The 15,451-nt window shown below is 58.1% G+C and overlaps 1 protein-coding gene across 3 annotated transcripts in view; it reads left to right on the forward strand.

The window, feature by feature from the left end:
* Positions 1-7,894: 7,894 nt before the first annotated feature.
* TBX5 (T-box transcription factor 5) overlaps positions 7,895-15,451 on the forward strand; it is a 44,700-nt gene continuing 37,143 nt past the window's right edge. For 2 of the 3 annotated variants that reach the window (XM_029922171.1, XM_029922172.1), the window contains exons 1-5: positions 7,895-7,960; positions 8,169-8,353; positions 10,031-10,125; positions 12,311-12,430; positions 13,215-13,362. In XM_029922171.1, the coding sequence (XP_029778031.1) occupies positions 7,912-7,960; positions 8,169-8,353; positions 10,031-10,125; positions 12,311-12,430; positions 13,215-13,362 (597 nt within the window). In that variant the 5' untranslated portion in view covers positions 7,895-7,911. Of the gene's footprint in view, positions 7,961-8,168; positions 8,354-9,200; positions 9,565-10,030; positions 10,126-12,310; positions 12,431-13,214; positions 13,363-15,451 lie in introns of those variants that run through there. The other variant, XM_029922173.1, reaches the window with a different exon arrangement.

Genomic DNA, 15,451 nt, shown 5'->3' on the forward strand with positions numbered 1-15,451 from the left:
CACACGCGTCCCTTCACCTCCTCAAGGTCATTACTAGAGTTTTCACTCGCAGCTCCAGGTGGTGTGGCTGCCGTCCTCCACCCCCACCTCCCCTGCACTGGCTCTGAGCTCCTCCCGGAGGCTGGGGCCTGTGGCCGCGGCCCAGACAAGTTTCTCCGCCAGAGAGAGAAGGAAGGGACGCGGGGTGTCGCCATGCAGATTATTAAACGGGCTATTCCGGGGTCAGTAAGACAACTTTTTAGGTTCTCTTGACCCAGGTAAGTCCAAGTCTGAGAGCCGGGTCAGACCTTAGGAATTTCCAAAATCACTGGTCTGGCTCATTTTGCCTCCACAGTAAATGGTACCTGAATCACTGGCTTGACTAGGAGGTATCAAGGTGAACTTTCTTAAATGGGTGCGGGGGTGGGGTGGGGTGTGTGGGATTAGGGTCCCAACTACCATCCCCTTTGTTAGCTTTTCGGCTCTGAGTTCTGCCTCCGCCGCGCAGACAGGAATCATGCCCCCTTCCCTCTTAAAGAGAGCACTTTATGAAACAGTCCGCCTTGCTCGGTGAGGCCGGGGCTGGCTGGCTGGAAGCCCACGGACAGCCAGAACTGGAGTCACGGTTTCATCTCTGGTTTTGAATCCGGCCCTTTGAGCAAGCTTAACACGTGTGGATTTAATTTCCCTTTCTTTCTCGCTTTCTTTTCTCTCTCCCCTCCACCCCAACCCCTTGTGAGGGAACAAGAAAAATAGTCTGCAGTGTCGACAGCGCGACACCGCTCTCTTTGCCAAAGAAAATTTGTCTTTCCAGAGCCCTGGAGAGGAGCGGGTTCCCAAGTTTCCACAGCACCCTCCAGTTGAGGGAGGGGGGTATCCAGACAGCCTCCCCGCCAGACACGGAGGTATGAGCAGGACTCTCTAGCTTCCTGGGTCAGAGCCCTGGAATTTAGGATAAATTTGCCCCACGTCTTTGGGGGCTGTCGGTACATGCTGGCAGCACGGCGTGGGGTGGGGGGCTTCCTACAGGTTCTGGGCTGCAGGTAACGTTGGAATCCTCAGGCGCAGGGCAGCCCGTGGGGTCAGAGGTGGCTCCAGGCCCCCTCAGACCAAGACTCACCCTTCTCCAGTGAAGACTCCTTAAACTGGAGGGGCCAGAACCGGACGGTCCCTTACATCCCAACCACCTTCTCTGCTCTTTGGAAACTTGTAAATCTCTAGCCTCGAGGTCTCCGCTGGGCTTCTGGAATGGGCTCCCACCTTCTATTTCTCATTTTATTACCCTGATGGGGGGGGGGCCTTCATCCGCCAAACTTGGGGGAGCGGGGAGAAATATTTCCAAAGCACAGGGAAAAACACCAACCCGAATCAGAGCAGTAGCGGCAATAATTCTTGGCGAAAATGCTGGAGGAGAATATGGGATATTAAAATAATAGCAATAGCCAGTATTCTTCCCAGATGCTTCCGGTCAGAAGGGAAGAAAGCAGGACCAGGCTAAACCACGGGGAAGGGAGACACCGGGGTCTTGGGAAAAATACAACGGAGCTAGATTTAACTAGGCACGAGGGGTAGTGACCCCCTGAGAAACCGAGGGAGTCTCTCCCCGTTAGTCTAAAACGGACTCCCTCTTTTGCAGCTCGAGTTGGTTCAACTTTCGTTTGTCGTATCTACTGTCGCTGTGATTCTTACTTTCCCAGTCCTTTCTGGGCTTCTCCCTACTTTTCGACTCTGAGAGAGTCCGGAGTCAGGCCGGGACGCCCTGGAAAAAGAAGCGGAAAAGATGGTGTCCTCGCAAGCTAGTTCTTGTGTGAGAGGCAGGAAATACGGTGGTTTTTCTTTCTTTCAAAAATACCTTTCTTAAAAAACAGAGGTGGGAGCGAGAAAAGATCAAGAGCAGGTCTCCCCTTGCTTTTGCTGGGTTTTGTTTTGGACTTTCTAAAGCGGGAAGCTCTACTCTTCTACCCAGAGTGATATTAAAAACAGGGCCAGAATGTTGCAAAATGAGAAAAGTGCATTTGGGTGGGGGGCGCGGTGGAGACCCAGCCGGGAGCAGGGCGAGGAAAGCGTGGATCCTCCCGAAGAAGGAAGAAGGAAGGAAGGCTGCTTGGTGCTCGGCTGGAACTTTCTGCCCCAATGACTGGGGAAAAGAATGGAAGATGCTGGAAATTGGTGGAGGACTTTAGTTGTTTCGGTCTGTGATTCGGGCTCCCAGAGTGTCTGGGTCAGCGGGGTTGGGAAGCTAAGGTTGTGGAATCCTTTGCGAGCCGGTCCAAGGGGCTTCCTAGCCGGAGCCGGGGATGCGAGAGGAGGGAGCCAAAGGGAAAGGAGCTCTCGCCCAGCTCAGAGTTTCGCCTTCCCCTTCCAGCCTCCGCGGGGCTCAGGCCTCCCTTTCTGGTCCACCTAAGCCCGGGGATCAAATGAGAACCCATCTCGAGGCCTCCGGCGAAGGATTTCGGCTTTCGCTCTGGGCACCTGGGAGCAGACGCTTCACCCCAAGGGCCTCGGAATGGGGAAAAGAGAGTAGTTGATCGTTTGGGAAACAAAAGAGAATTTGAGGGAAGCCACCGCGGCCTGGCCCGGAGAAGACGCGGGTCCTGCTTGCTGGAAGTCGCAGAGTCTGCGGCCCGGCCGGTTTCCAGCGCTGGAAACCGCTGCCCGTTCTCCCCGCGGGCCTGACCTTAGGTCCCGGGGCCGCTCGGCCAGCTGCGATCCTGACTTTTCCCTGCCGCTCCAGCGCCGGGGGGACCCGGCCGGGAGCCAGGCCGCGCTTCGGAAAGCCCTGGGGGCGAGGGGCGAGCGGAACCCGGGATGGAGTCCCCGAAGCTGGGGGCAAGGCCAGATTCCGACATCCGCTTCCCTCTCGGCCCCTCGGCGGGGAGCTTACCCTTGCTGAAGGCCCGACGCTCGCTCGCTCGCTCCCGGGCAGGCCTAGCTCTTCCCCCGGCGCCTCCGGGGGCGTCTACGCCGCACGCTCTCCGACTGCACCCAGCGCGTTTCCAGCTGCGCGCGAAAGCTCTAGCGCATCCTCCGCGCGGCGCCTAGGAGTTATGCCCAACGACGAGAGCAAAAATAATGATCATGGTTATTCCAGAACAAAACAGAGCGCCTCACCCTTTGCAGGCCCGGTCGCTGTAATTTTTCTCTGCAGAAATCACTCCCGGTCTCCCGACCCCAGGACCTACTCGCACCCTGCCCCCGCCGGGGCCGCGCCGGGACGAGTCGCGTCCCCGGCCCTGGCTGGAGGTGCTCTCGCAGAATGGACTTTTTCTCAGTAAGATACACTGCGGACGACCCTCTTCGTTCCCTCCAACGCCCGGGTCTCATTTCCCCTGTGCGATAACCCGGTAATTACTTGTATGCAGGTCTGCGCTCAGGCACTGAGTTACGCGCCCCACACACAACCAGTTAGAGCGGGCGCCTGGGTGTCCGTTCGCCGAGAGCTCCTCCTCGGAAAAAAATAATTTTTAAAGAATAAGAGGACACTCCGGCCTCCTCCAAGGAACTTCGTTCCACCTCGGAACGAAGTGATTTCTTCCCAGGCGTAGGCTGAGATCGGTCCCCATCTCCCTTCGCCAAAAGCCCCCCTCCCCTTCCCCAAGAAAATCGATCACGGCTCTATTTGTGCCTGATGTTCGCCACCCCCATTTCCCCCAGAGAGCGCTGGGTTTGTTTATTTCTTTATTTATTCCCGCGGCCCAGGCCTCTGGGACTTGTGGCTGCGCAGAGCCGGGGCTGAGAGGCGAAGACGGACAGAAATTAACCTCCCGCCGCTGCCCCCCAGTCGAGCGTGACAGCGCGCGGGCCGGTTGCGTGACTCGTGACGTCTCCAAGTCCTATAGGTGCAGCGGCTGGTGAGATAGTCCGTATCGCTTGGTTGCCTCTTTATTTTATTGGGGTGTGCCTGGTAATAAATAGTAATATTTAATTTGTCGAAGACCACAAACCAGCCTTGAGCTGGGAGGTACCTAGTACTCTTGACAGAAGCTGCAAGGAGTCTTGGCCTACACGGGGTCTCTTTTAGGGGGTCCTTTGCAAACTCTTCACCTGAACCCCCCACTCCCCAACAAGGCGCTGGAAAGAAGACTTGGGATTTTTGGAGGTGAGTGTCCCCTTGGACAGCTATGGGGGGGTAGGATTCTCTCAGCACTTGACCTGCCTAAGGCTCCCTGGCTTCCCGCTGCCCCAACTCAGCCCTGCTAAATACCCACTCCAGGAGATGCTGTTTTTCACCATGGAAATGAGAAGGCACTCCTTGCATTTTGCGTTGGAGTCCTGCCTGGCAAGAATAGATTCCCGTTGGAGGTTTCAAAATCCCAGCTTCTCTTGGTGGCCGTCGCAAACTGCAGTTCACCGACTAAGTGAATCTGGCTAGGCAGTCAACTTGGGGGAGTTCAGATTTGCCCTCCCCGGAGAGGCCTCTGGAATTATTTATGGGAATTTCTTTTATCCGTAAATCTCTGAGAATTTAAAGGGATTGGAGAGGTCTTTCGGTATTTCCCCTTCCTTTTGCCCGAGATGCAGAGATCCAAGCTCATCCTGAAGCACCTTTGTTATCCATCTTTGGCGGGCGGGCCGGCGGGCGGGGGGGGGGGGGTCGTCGCTCCTTAGCAAGCCCAAAGTCCTCTGAGCTGACGTTTTGGAAGGGTGAGGGTGTTTTCACAAATAAACAAACCGCCTTGGTGAAAGGCTGTTTGCAAACAAACCTGGAAGGCGGAGTGAGAACCGGAGCAAATGCTGGGCTGGGTCTCTCTCCCGCCTCGGCCTCACTTTCAGGGATGGACAAGCTGCTTTGTAATTTTACAACGATGTGTTACACCCAGCGGGCCGCCCATCTCTAGTGCTTTTGCCCCTCTCCTTCCTTCTGCCCAGACCTTGGCCTGCAGGCCTGAGTCTCTAACCAGAGTCCCAAGAACTAGGCAAGGGGGGTACAGGAGGCGAGGGGGGCGGAAACCAAGGGAACCCTGACATTTATTCTGAGCATCAGTGGTTGGTGTTCCAGACTGAGTCTGCTCCGGCGAAGACCTGCTCACTGTGTTTACGCTCCTATTGACCTCTTCAACCCTCAAAATAATACATTTCAGAGAGGGGGAGGGCAGGGAGAGGGGGAGGGCAGGGAGAGGGGCCCAGTGGAGATGAAAACCCCAGCCAGTCTCCAATGACTGTTTGATTATTTTAATAAAACTGGGTATTGCCTTGCGAACATCTCCAGCCCGGGAGGTCTGGTGGCCCTGGGGGTGGGAGCCCGAGGCAATTTCTTGGCATCTTTGATCTCAGCCCCCACCCCAGTGCACCTTCACCCTGCCTTCACCCTGGAGTCTCTGAAAGTCCTGGTGGTGAGTGGGGAGGGGGAGAGATGTCAGGGCGGCCTTCCGCGGCCAACCGGGCCAGGCGGGGTCATGCAGCTCTGTCTTGAGGTCAGCGTTGGAGGGAGAACACGGGCCAGGCTTTAGAGGAGGCACAAGACGTGTGGGGTGTGTGTGTGTGTGTGTGTGTGTGTGTGTGTTTGCGCGCGCGCGTGCGCGCACGCGCGCACACAGTGTAAGGCGTTCAGACTCCCGTGCTCGGCTCAGCCGCGTCCCCGAGAAACTTCCCGGGCAGAAGCCGACCGGGTTTGCGATGATTTGTGCAGGATTTTTTTGCAGCCACCGAGCCCAGCTCAGAGAAGCAGAGATGGATGGAGGTTGGGAAGGGGGTGGAGAGGAGGGGTGATCTCGAGGTCTCGGTTTGAGACTAGGGCTGTGATTTGAGTGTTCGGGGGGAATCTGGTGGAAAAGGTGGTTGGGGGAGGGAGTGAGAAAAGAGAGGGAGGGAGAGAGGAAAGGGAGGGGGGCGGGATAGAGGCAGAGGCAGGCTCCGAGCAGTGGGAGCTAGTTGGATAGGCAATTTCAGTACTTTGTAAGCATCAAGGCAGCCCAACGTCACTGAGCTCAGCTGAGTCGGCTTGTGTTTCTGAGAGAGAGAGAGAGAGAGAGAGAGAGCGAGAGCGAGAGAGAGAGAGAGAGAGAGAGAGAGAGGCAGAGAGGCTCTTTTTCTTTGGATTCCAGAACTTTAACCCTGCTCAGAAAGGTCCTTGGCCATTCCCAGCTTCCCAGCTCCCTCTGGTCTCCCAACTTTCCCTCCTGAGGGGTGCAAGTGAGGAGGGGGCCCTGAGGTCCTCCCATCAAGGGTGCTCCTGGAGGCTGCCGCTTGCATTCCTTGGAGCCCTTCTGGCGCCGGACAACCTGGAAGTCTTTAGGGAGAGTGAGTGAGCGAGCGCAAAGCCGAGGAGGTGTGTGTTGGAGGTGGGCAGTCGCTGCCGAGGCTCCAGCGGTGGGTGATCCTTTGTAGGCAGCGGTCGCCGCTAGTCTGGGCGAGCGGTCCCCGGCATAACCCCCTTCCCGGAGCCACCATGCCCGCGCCCCCGCCTCGCCGCCGGCTTCCCTGCTAGGAGCAAGAAGGGATTTGGTGAATGCACCGGCTTCACCGAGCGAGGTAACCTTCCTTTGCGGATGGCCCGGGAGTCTCGGGAGGGAGCCCGCCAGCCGTGCGAGGTCCGGGAGGCGCGAGACGGCGGCGGGACCCCAGCCCTGCCCGGGATCCCGCAGAGCCCGGCATTGCGGGGGATCCGGCGCGGGCCCCGGAGCGCCTGGGCGCGTGGAGCCAGGCGGGGAGACGCGCGGCCCGGCGAGCGGCGGGGAGGTTTGCAGGACGCGCGGCCTGGTTCTGTCAAAGCGCATCTGGCTCGCCTCCGCCAAGCCCCGAGCTGCCGCCGACCGCGACCCGGGCGCGCGCCGGGATGGTCCCCGCGGCGGAAGGGAGCGCACGTGGGCGACGCCGGCCCCGCGTTCTTTTGTTGCGAGCCGCCTTGCGGGGCTGCCGTCCCCGCCTCTCCCGAACCCCAAGGGTGGTGGTGGCGGCAGCGGTGAGCGAAGCTGCTCGGGAGCCGGGCCTCGCCGGCCCCACTCCGGGGCTCCAGCCACTGCAGACCTGGGTGGGATCCAGCTTTTCGCTTAACCGGCTGCTAAGCGTTGGAGGGGGGCATCCTTGGCACCCCCTTTCCCAGTCCAGTCGGGGTTTGAGGGAGGAAATCCCTGCTTGGAGACGTGGAGGGGATTGGAAAGAGATCAGAGCGGGGAGGCAGGCTCCTCCGGGCTTGAATAGTTCTGCAGCTGTTCTTTTTCGTGTTCCAGCCTCCTAAGCCTGCAACCCCGGCCCCTTCTCCCCGTTGCGCCGGACCTAGGAGGCCGATCCGGCGCCTGAAGCCCAGACTCTATCCGGGACCCATTGTGTACCCCCCGGGCTCCGGGCTGGGGCCTGCACTTCCAGCGAGCCAGGCCCGGCCGAAGCTCCCAGAAGCTCTCCTCGGCCTGGCCGCTCGTCAAAATGCCCGCGCGGGGCTGGGGAGTCGAGAAAGCCGGGCGATCGCGCAGCCCCGGCGCTGTGCAGAGCGCCGGCCTCCCGCGCCCGGCAGCGCGCCGCCCTCCTCGCTGCGCGCCGCCGTTTTCCTGCCCTTTCTGCTCGGCTACTTTTAATTTTTACCGTTGCCGAAGGTGGGGGGAAAGGGGAGGACTCTTACTGTTAAAGGACTTTTAATTTTAAGGCCTGTAAGTGACCGAGGATGAACGCGAATTCTCCTCGGGGCCTGGGTCTCTCCGTCTGCAAATCTTTCCGCTCCTCCGTTCTCGGTTTTGCAAGAGGCGGGTTACTGCAGACATTTTGCCGTGGCGCGGGGGAATATTCCTCTTACGACTTTTAAGACCCAGAGCAGTGATGTCCTTCTGTGAGTCTGACGGAGGAAAACAGTTCTCCAGAGGACACTAGGTTTTTGTTTTGTTTTTGGTTCATGCCCAATGGCTTCCAAAAATACCCAGGCCTTATCTTTATTGGCTCTTCCAGAAGTCCAGACAAATTTGACGGGCAGCTGGCTTAACGTGGGGAGCCTGTGCTAGGGAGATGGGAGCCTCGCCTCCTCCCAGCCTGACCCGGTCTTTTGCAAGAGGTGGTGCGTGGTCATAGAGTACTAATAATGATAATAATTACGGGACCTTCCGCAGCCTCCTTCAGCTGTGAACGGAGGTGTTGGTGGCTGGACACGGGGGCCCTGCTGCGCCCTCCTGTCATTAGAATTGCACTTCCAACCTTTCTCTCTCTCTCTCTCTCTCTCTCTCTCTCTCTCTCTCTCTCTCTCTCTCTCTGCTTCCTGGCCTCAGAGGAGGACCCTGCTCGGGCACAGGGCGCTGGGCACACCATGGCCGACACAGACGAGGGCTTTGGCCTAGCACACACTCCCCTGGAACCGGATTCAAAGGATCTGCCCTGTGACTCCAAGCCCGAGAGCACGCTAGGGGCCCCCAGCAAGTCTCCGTCTTCCCCGCAGGCCGCCTTCACCCAGCAGGTAAGAAAGACCTCTCCAGCCTAGAAGCCCTTTGCAAACACGGAAGGCCCTCCTGTGGAGGGGGGGGACGGGGAGGAGGGTGGCTTGCCCAAGGCCCCTAATTGCTTTTTATCTCCGTTCATTCCACTTTTCTTTGCCATGCCTGCCCCAATACCCGCATATTCCAATCCACTTTATTGTGATGATAATCTTTATGGCCAGAGGATTTGAGCAATACATTTAAGTTGTTAGAGAAGCCTTCATTATCTGGGCTATTTGGGGTCAGCTAACAAGTGCTGCTGCATTCGGTGTAGACTCGGCCCCGAGCACCTCATTAAGGGCTGGGTCAGCGGCTGCTTCAGGCCAGCGTGAGCGATGGCTTGACCCTTCTTCAGATCTTCTGGAGCCCTCACCTCCGCCCGCCTTCTCCAAGCCGCCATCCAGTCCCTGGAGTTGCACTATTTGTCTTGGGCCGGGCTCTGGAGAGCTGGCTCGCCCTGGCCGGTGGCGGGGTGCGCCGGGCTGTTCCAGGAGGCTGCAGGGACCCACAGGCTCCCCTGGCTGGACGCTGGGCGCCAGCAGAGGGTGAGGCCTCCTAGGCCGTGTGCTCTGTGCCCAATGCCCCCACCCCCGCCCCGTTCTGGATGATGCAGGCGGCCCATGGAGCCCTTGGGGATTTTAAATAAGATGTCAGATGGCAGAAAACGGGGTGACTTGACCCGCTGGGATATTTGGACGTGGCTAAAGCCCTTCTTTGCGATTTCCATGGATGTCCTTCCTGGCTACTTCGTTGACTCACTCTCCCTCTCTCTCTCTCTCTCTCCCTCTCCCTCCTTCCTGTCTCGGGAAAACGCGTGAATCGTTGTAGAGAACCAGGGGACAGTGGGCACGCGGTTTGGGAAACTTAGACTTCCTTTTCGGAAAAGCGAATCCGCTTATTAAGATAGTTATAGATTATTGCGAAACGAAGCTTTTGCGTGCAATTTTCTCTGCATCGGTTTAGGAAGTAATCTTTAGCCGCGAGTGTAAATGTTCAGCGGTTTCGGCTGCACCCGTAATCCAAACAGTTCGAAGCGGACGAAGTTGGGCGTGAGACCTAGAAGGTTTGTTAATGTGGACGTCGGAGGATGAGCCGTTTGGACTGTGGGAACCTGTTGTACGAGAGACAGGTTTTTAGGTGTACGTTTTCTCTTACGTCTGTCTTTGCACCGCCGTGGTGAGACGAAACACAGGTCTGTGTGGGATTTGCACGCCTGCGTGTTTGCGTGTGCATATGGGGGGTGGCTACGTGAGAATGCGCAGAGTGCGCTTTTTGAGATGACGTGTTTTTGATTTTGCTTTTTGCTTTTAGCTGCATCTTCGATAAAAGGGATTGAGATGGGCGCCCCCCTCCCCTTTTTCCTCTCTTAGTCTGTTCCCATGGACATGTTAGAGGACCCTGATGTTTGGGGACTTTTCTCTAGCCTTGTGTTGGTGGCGTTTAGGAGACAGCAGGGCACTGTGCGGGGTGCACGGAGGTTGCACTGGGATTCCTGGTCCGGGCGGCCGGTGCCCCAGAGCTGGCTGGGGGCAGTCCTCAGCCTCAGAGCCCAGAGGCTCCGGAGGGAAGGAGAATTCTGTGTTTGGGGGGAGTTTGGGGGAAGGGAAGGCCCATTGCTCCTGGGGCTGGTCTGTGTGACTGTTCTCTCCTCTCCGTAGGGCATGGAAGGGATCAAGGTGTTTCTCCACGAAAGAGAACTGTGGCTGAAATTTCACGAAGTTGGCACAGAAATGATCATAACCAAGGCTGGAAGGTGAGAGGGCCCCCTCTGTGGGTTGGGTGGGGTGGGGCAAATCGTGGGAGAGACAAAGCAGGGAAGGTCTCGGAGACGCAAGCGACAGAGACAGGGAAAAAAGCAGCGGGGCAGAAAAAAGAGACTAGAAGCAAGCAGAGAGAGAGAAAAAGTGTATTTTGCTTGACCTGGTTTTGGATTCAGATGCTTGGAGAATGCCTCCACTGACTTCCATCACCGGGGGAGGAAATAAATGTCTGTTCGTTTTGCCTCCGAAACGGGGCATTTCTCCCGACTCGTATAGAAGAAGAATCCAGAGCTCTGGGGGCTTGCTAAGTGGACGGGTTGGTCATGGGGGGGGGGGGGGGGGGGACGATGGGGAGAGAGAACAGGGAAGCGGGGAGGTGTGGAGCCGGCACAGAGATGAGACCCGAGACCCGCTTTCAGCCTTGACTCCTGGCCCCCACCCTCCGTCCCACCCTCTCTGACCTTGGAGCCGCTCCAGAGTCCCACCCGACTGCCAAACTCTGAATCGCTGAATGTATTCGCTACCTCTTTCATTGTTTATAGGAAGCAGGCAAAGTCTTTGAAACTGAACCGGGGCTCGGCCGGGCTCTATATACACAGACACCGATAAACACGGCAGTTTCGCCAAGACACTCACCCCAGAGTTCCTCCTAAAAGCTCGAAGGGTTTTTTTTTTCCTTTGCTAGAAATGCTAAACTTCTGGGGAAAGCTGTTGGAGGGTCATGGTGTCCCAGGGGTGACTGTGTGTGCTCGAGCAGGCCTGGGGACATCCTCACCACAGGCCTCCTGGGTGCCGGAGGGGCCCTCTGTGTCCCAAGGGCAGAAAGCCCGGAGTCAGCCCCGGTCGGGGGCGTGTGAAGCCGGTGAGGCCAGGAGGCCCAAGCCACCGAGTGTGTAAATGGGGGGGGAGGGGGAAGCCGCCGCACCAGATGCCCCCGGTTCCCCAGCCCAAGCCTCTCGCAATAAACTGACAACAGTGACATTTATTATTATTTGAAATTAAACAACGTTTGCTCCCCGGCTCGGCCTGAGTGAACCAGGAGGTGTGTTCTGTTTATACTGAAGAACCGAGTTCTTCTGCCCATTCTGCCCCAGGAAGGAAAGACAAGGCTGGTCCCCCCCCCCCCCCCCCCCCCCCCCCCCCCCCCCCCCGCCAAGCCTGAGCTGAGGGGATTTAACTATAAAAGGCCTGGGAAGCCACCCTCATGCTTGCCTGCAGGGCGTGAGCCCAGGCCGATAAACTCCACCAGGCTTTGGCTCCAAGGCCTCCCTTCACTCACCCTTTCCCACCATGCCTGGGTGAGCTGGGATCCTGCAGCAGCCCTGTCCTTGGGCCCCTCCAGCCTCGAGCCCGCCCTCTGGCTTTCTAGGGAGCACTCCGGCTTTCTGGGGGAGGGCTGAGAATTTGGAGCCCATCTGAAGGGGGGGGCATAGCACCTGCAGACCCCAAAACACTCGCCTACCCCGAGCCCCTCCTCGTTCAGGCCCTGGTCTCTCTGGAAACCAAACCTGGATGGGTTTTGAGTTTCTTTGCCCAGGGACCAAGGGTTTAGACTCTCCAATGAAGGGTGCCAGGCGCCTTGGCGAAGTTGCGGGGAGCACTTAGGAATAAATAGAGGCTAGAGGCTTGTGGCAGAGGTCACCAGCTGAGCTCTACACTGGGGGTGGAAGCCCCAAACCAGGAGAGGAGGTACATGGGCACCCACGGGGGTGCAGACCCAAGGGCGCGCCCACCTCAGCGTCCACCTGTGGATGCACAACGTCCAAAGCACCTGCCTGGGCGGAGGAGGCCAGCTTTTCACCTAATAAGGCTCCTTCTGCCCCTAAATAAAAACAAGTAGGTCTCCGCTCTGAAAAGAGCCTTTACAAAGAGCAGAAACAGAGGCCCGGGTGGTCTCTAGAAGCCCTCCCCTCCAGGTTTCCATTTTCCTCCGGGTTACAAATAATCACCCGCCTCCGGCTCACCTCCGGGCTTTTCTCCTCCCCAGAACTCGAAAGGAAACCTGGAATGGATTTGGGCAAGAGCGGAGCGGGGGCCACGCATCCCCTTCGGGCTTCTCAGGCCGTAGCTGCTTCCGAAAAGACGTGTGGATTCGCTCTTTAAAACACTGGCGTTGACTTTCTCTTTCTCTCGCGCTCTCTCCCTGCCTTTCTTGGTCTCCTTCCTTTTCTCTCCAAGGCGGATGTTTCCCAGTTACAAGGTGAAGGTCACGGGCCTTAATCCCAAAACGAAATACATCCTCCTCATGGACATCGTGCCCGCGGATGACCACAGATACAAGTTCGCAGACAATAAATGGTAGGCGCCGGCGTGGGCAGGTGGGGAGAGCGTGGAGGAGAGTGGGGGGAAACCCCCTCCCCCCTGCACCGAGCCAAGCAACATTTTCTGCACTCCTACTGCGCGCACGGTAGAGGCTTTTGTCCCAGTGCAGCCTCCCGACCACCCCGAGAGAAATAAACAGCAGCCATTAGCCCCCATTTTATAGACAAAGAAACTGAGGCTCACGGGAAGTAAAGGGCTCGTCATCTGTTGCTGCACCCTCGGGTTGTGCATTTTTCAAAAGCGTATTGTTTCCAAGCGCTGGAGGTATTTCTGGGGGCATAAAACCATTTACAGTTATTTTTTATGAGTTACCTGCTTTGAACAGGCGTCTTTTTATGAAATTGCAAAGCCGGGCCGCGGTATTTGAGTTAAACAGGCAAGAGAGGAGAGGTCTATTCCTTGGGCAGCTTGTTCCCCGTGGCTGCCAAGCCTACAGGGCTCCAAGAGGAAGGCCTGTTTGAAAGCCCTCAAGGATTTTTCTTATAGACTTTTTTGGGGGGGGTCCAGGATTCCAGAACCCACCGATTGTTCGAGGACAGCCAGAGGCTGCGAGGCTGCGGTGCAGGGGAAGGAGCGAGGTGGGAGGAGAGAGAGCCGGGTGGGGGGCTCGCCTGGCTGCTGGTGTTCTGGGCGCCTGGGCTTGTAGATAGATGCCAGGGAGAGGGGGTCAGGCCATTTCCAGATAGTTCTCCTGTTCCGCTGGTCTCCCCAGCACCACAGGGCACTAAGTCTGGTGGGTTTCGCCCCTGCCTTGGTCTAGGTCTGTGACGGGCAAAGCGGAGCCCGCCATGCCGGGCCGTCTGTACGTGCACCCGGACTCGCCGGCCACCGGCGCACACTGGATGCGGCAGCTGGTGTCCTTCCAGAAACTCAAGCTCACCAACAACCACCTGGACCCATTCGGGCATGTAGGTACCTGGCGCGGCCCACGAGGGCTCCTCCGTCCACGCCTGCTCCCAGTCTCTGCCTGTCCGTCTGCCTGTCCGTCTGCCTGTCCCTCCTTCCCCCGCTCCTCTCCTTCTCCCAGCGGGTATCTCTCTTCTCGGCTTCTCACACGGCCAGCCTCTCCTTTTCTTGCTTCACTCCAGGCGCCTGAGTCTATTCTTCCCTCACCCGGCCTCTCCTTCCCTTCCCTTCCTTCTGATTTCTCTCACCTTCTTCCCCTCTGGTGCCACCTCTCTCCCGTGGGGTCCTCTCTGTGGCCCGAGGGCTGTCCCAGGCTCTGGGGCCACCTTTCCCAGGGAACTGGAGAACCGGGGTCTCGGGGAGACGGACGCGCGCGCGCCGCTGGCCTGGCTCTCAGTCCCGTCTGTGATTAGGGCCGGTGGCCGCGTTTCAGATCTTTGGAAAACATGGTTCTTCCAGCCCAGTGGGTCCTCAACACCCGCTGCCTGAAGGCTGGACCTTGAGACCTCCCTACTCGCTTCCAAATCCTGCCTTATTATTGAGACATTCCAGCTGACAGGCCCCAGGCCACCTGCTCTCTCTTTTACAGGTGGGAGGCCAGCCCAGATATCCCTTTCAGCTGATACCCTAGCGGGTCTATATTTTTTTCTCTCCAACTTCCAGCCTTCCTCTCCCTCACTCCCCATTCCCGGAGCAGGCATACCTAGACCAGGGTCCTAAACCTGGAGTCAGGACTGGAGAGGACAGCTTTGGTGACCCCCCCTAATCTGCATGCAGGATGTTGAGTGTGCTGTTCCCCTCACCTTCCAAGAGAGTGTGTGGTTTTTAGTGGATTCTCTAGCTTTGAGTAGATTTTTCTTCATCAATGAAAACAAGAGCCAAACACCGATTTTAGAGGGAACTGTTTCTAGATCTTTTCATTGGAAATTATCAATCACCAAGACCGAACACAGTCTCTGGATTCAGTGTTCAAAACCCTCAGCTTGATGATTCCAGCATAAAGTGGGCTCCTGGGTCTCAGGGCACTTGACCCTCATCGCCGCCTAGAAATGAGGACAGAAATATGGGAGTCCTTGTAAATGGGAGTCCAGGGGAGGGGAGGTGACTTGCCCAAGGTCATGCAGCTTGTATGTGGGAGCAGAGATTTGAGGCTTGATCTCATTCCAGGGGTGGTCTCTTGTCCTGCCATGTGGTCTCTTTAGGGAAAGTCCACAAATGCATGACACAGCCCCCAGTTGAGGGAACTGGGTTTGCAACGATTTGATTCAGAGCGGGGGACAGCTTGTGAAGGCCCAAATGGTAGAATCTGGTCCTGTGGGGCCTTAGGGCTAAAACACTGAGGAGACAGTGAGTGCTTGCGCTGCTGGCCTCTGGAGAAGAGAGAAGGAAGGTCCATTCCCTTCCTGCACCAGCGGGAAGTTGCAGGGGGTTCAGAGAGGCGTCTCTGGGCAAAACGCCGGGCAGTTTGCCTGCACCGTCCGGTGGCCTGGAGTGCCCACTGCTCAGAAATGCCCTTGAGCGTGCGTGGGCGGTCTGCTGGCCAGGGTGACGCGCCCCGAGGGCGCCGAACCGGTTTAGGTTAAGCGCTGGCGGAGGAATGGGCCGCTTTGTGAACGTTCCGCGTGCTCCTCCCGCAGGCTGGGTGCAAGGGACCCTTCGGCGTCTCCGTGGAGCCTTGGTGCGCGCGGCTGAGGGACTGCGCTCCAGCCCCGCGTGGGCGCCTCGATTTCCCTCTGCGGTGCCTTTTGCAGTCGCGATGGGGTGGGCGCCTGGGGAAGGCGTGCAGCCCCGCAACTAGGCTCCCGCGCTTCTGCGAGGTTCTGACCCGCGGAAGAAGGGGTGGGTGTTCGGGGCTGCCCGGACTCCCCCGCTGCCCTCCCCGCCTCCCCCCTCCCAACTCCGTACTTGGGGTCCAGAGCCGCCCTAATGAAATTAGGAGCCATTAGATCGCCCTCGCGCTGATGTCTCGCCACTGTCCCCGGCCGTCAAAGCAATTTGGCTAAGCCGGGCCGATGGCCGCGCCGGCCGGGGCCCTGCGGCGGCCCGCGGGGCCCCGCTGCGTCTCTCTGTCGCCGGCCCGGCGTCGCTATC

This window comes from Suricata suricatta, chromosome 14 (genome assembly GCF_006229205.1).
Source record: "Suricata suricatta isolate VVHF042 chromosome 14, meerkat_22Aug2017_6uvM2_HiC, whole genome shotgun sequence".
NCBI lineage: Eukaryota > Metazoa > Chordata > Mammalia > Carnivora > Herpestidae > Suricata > Suricata suricatta.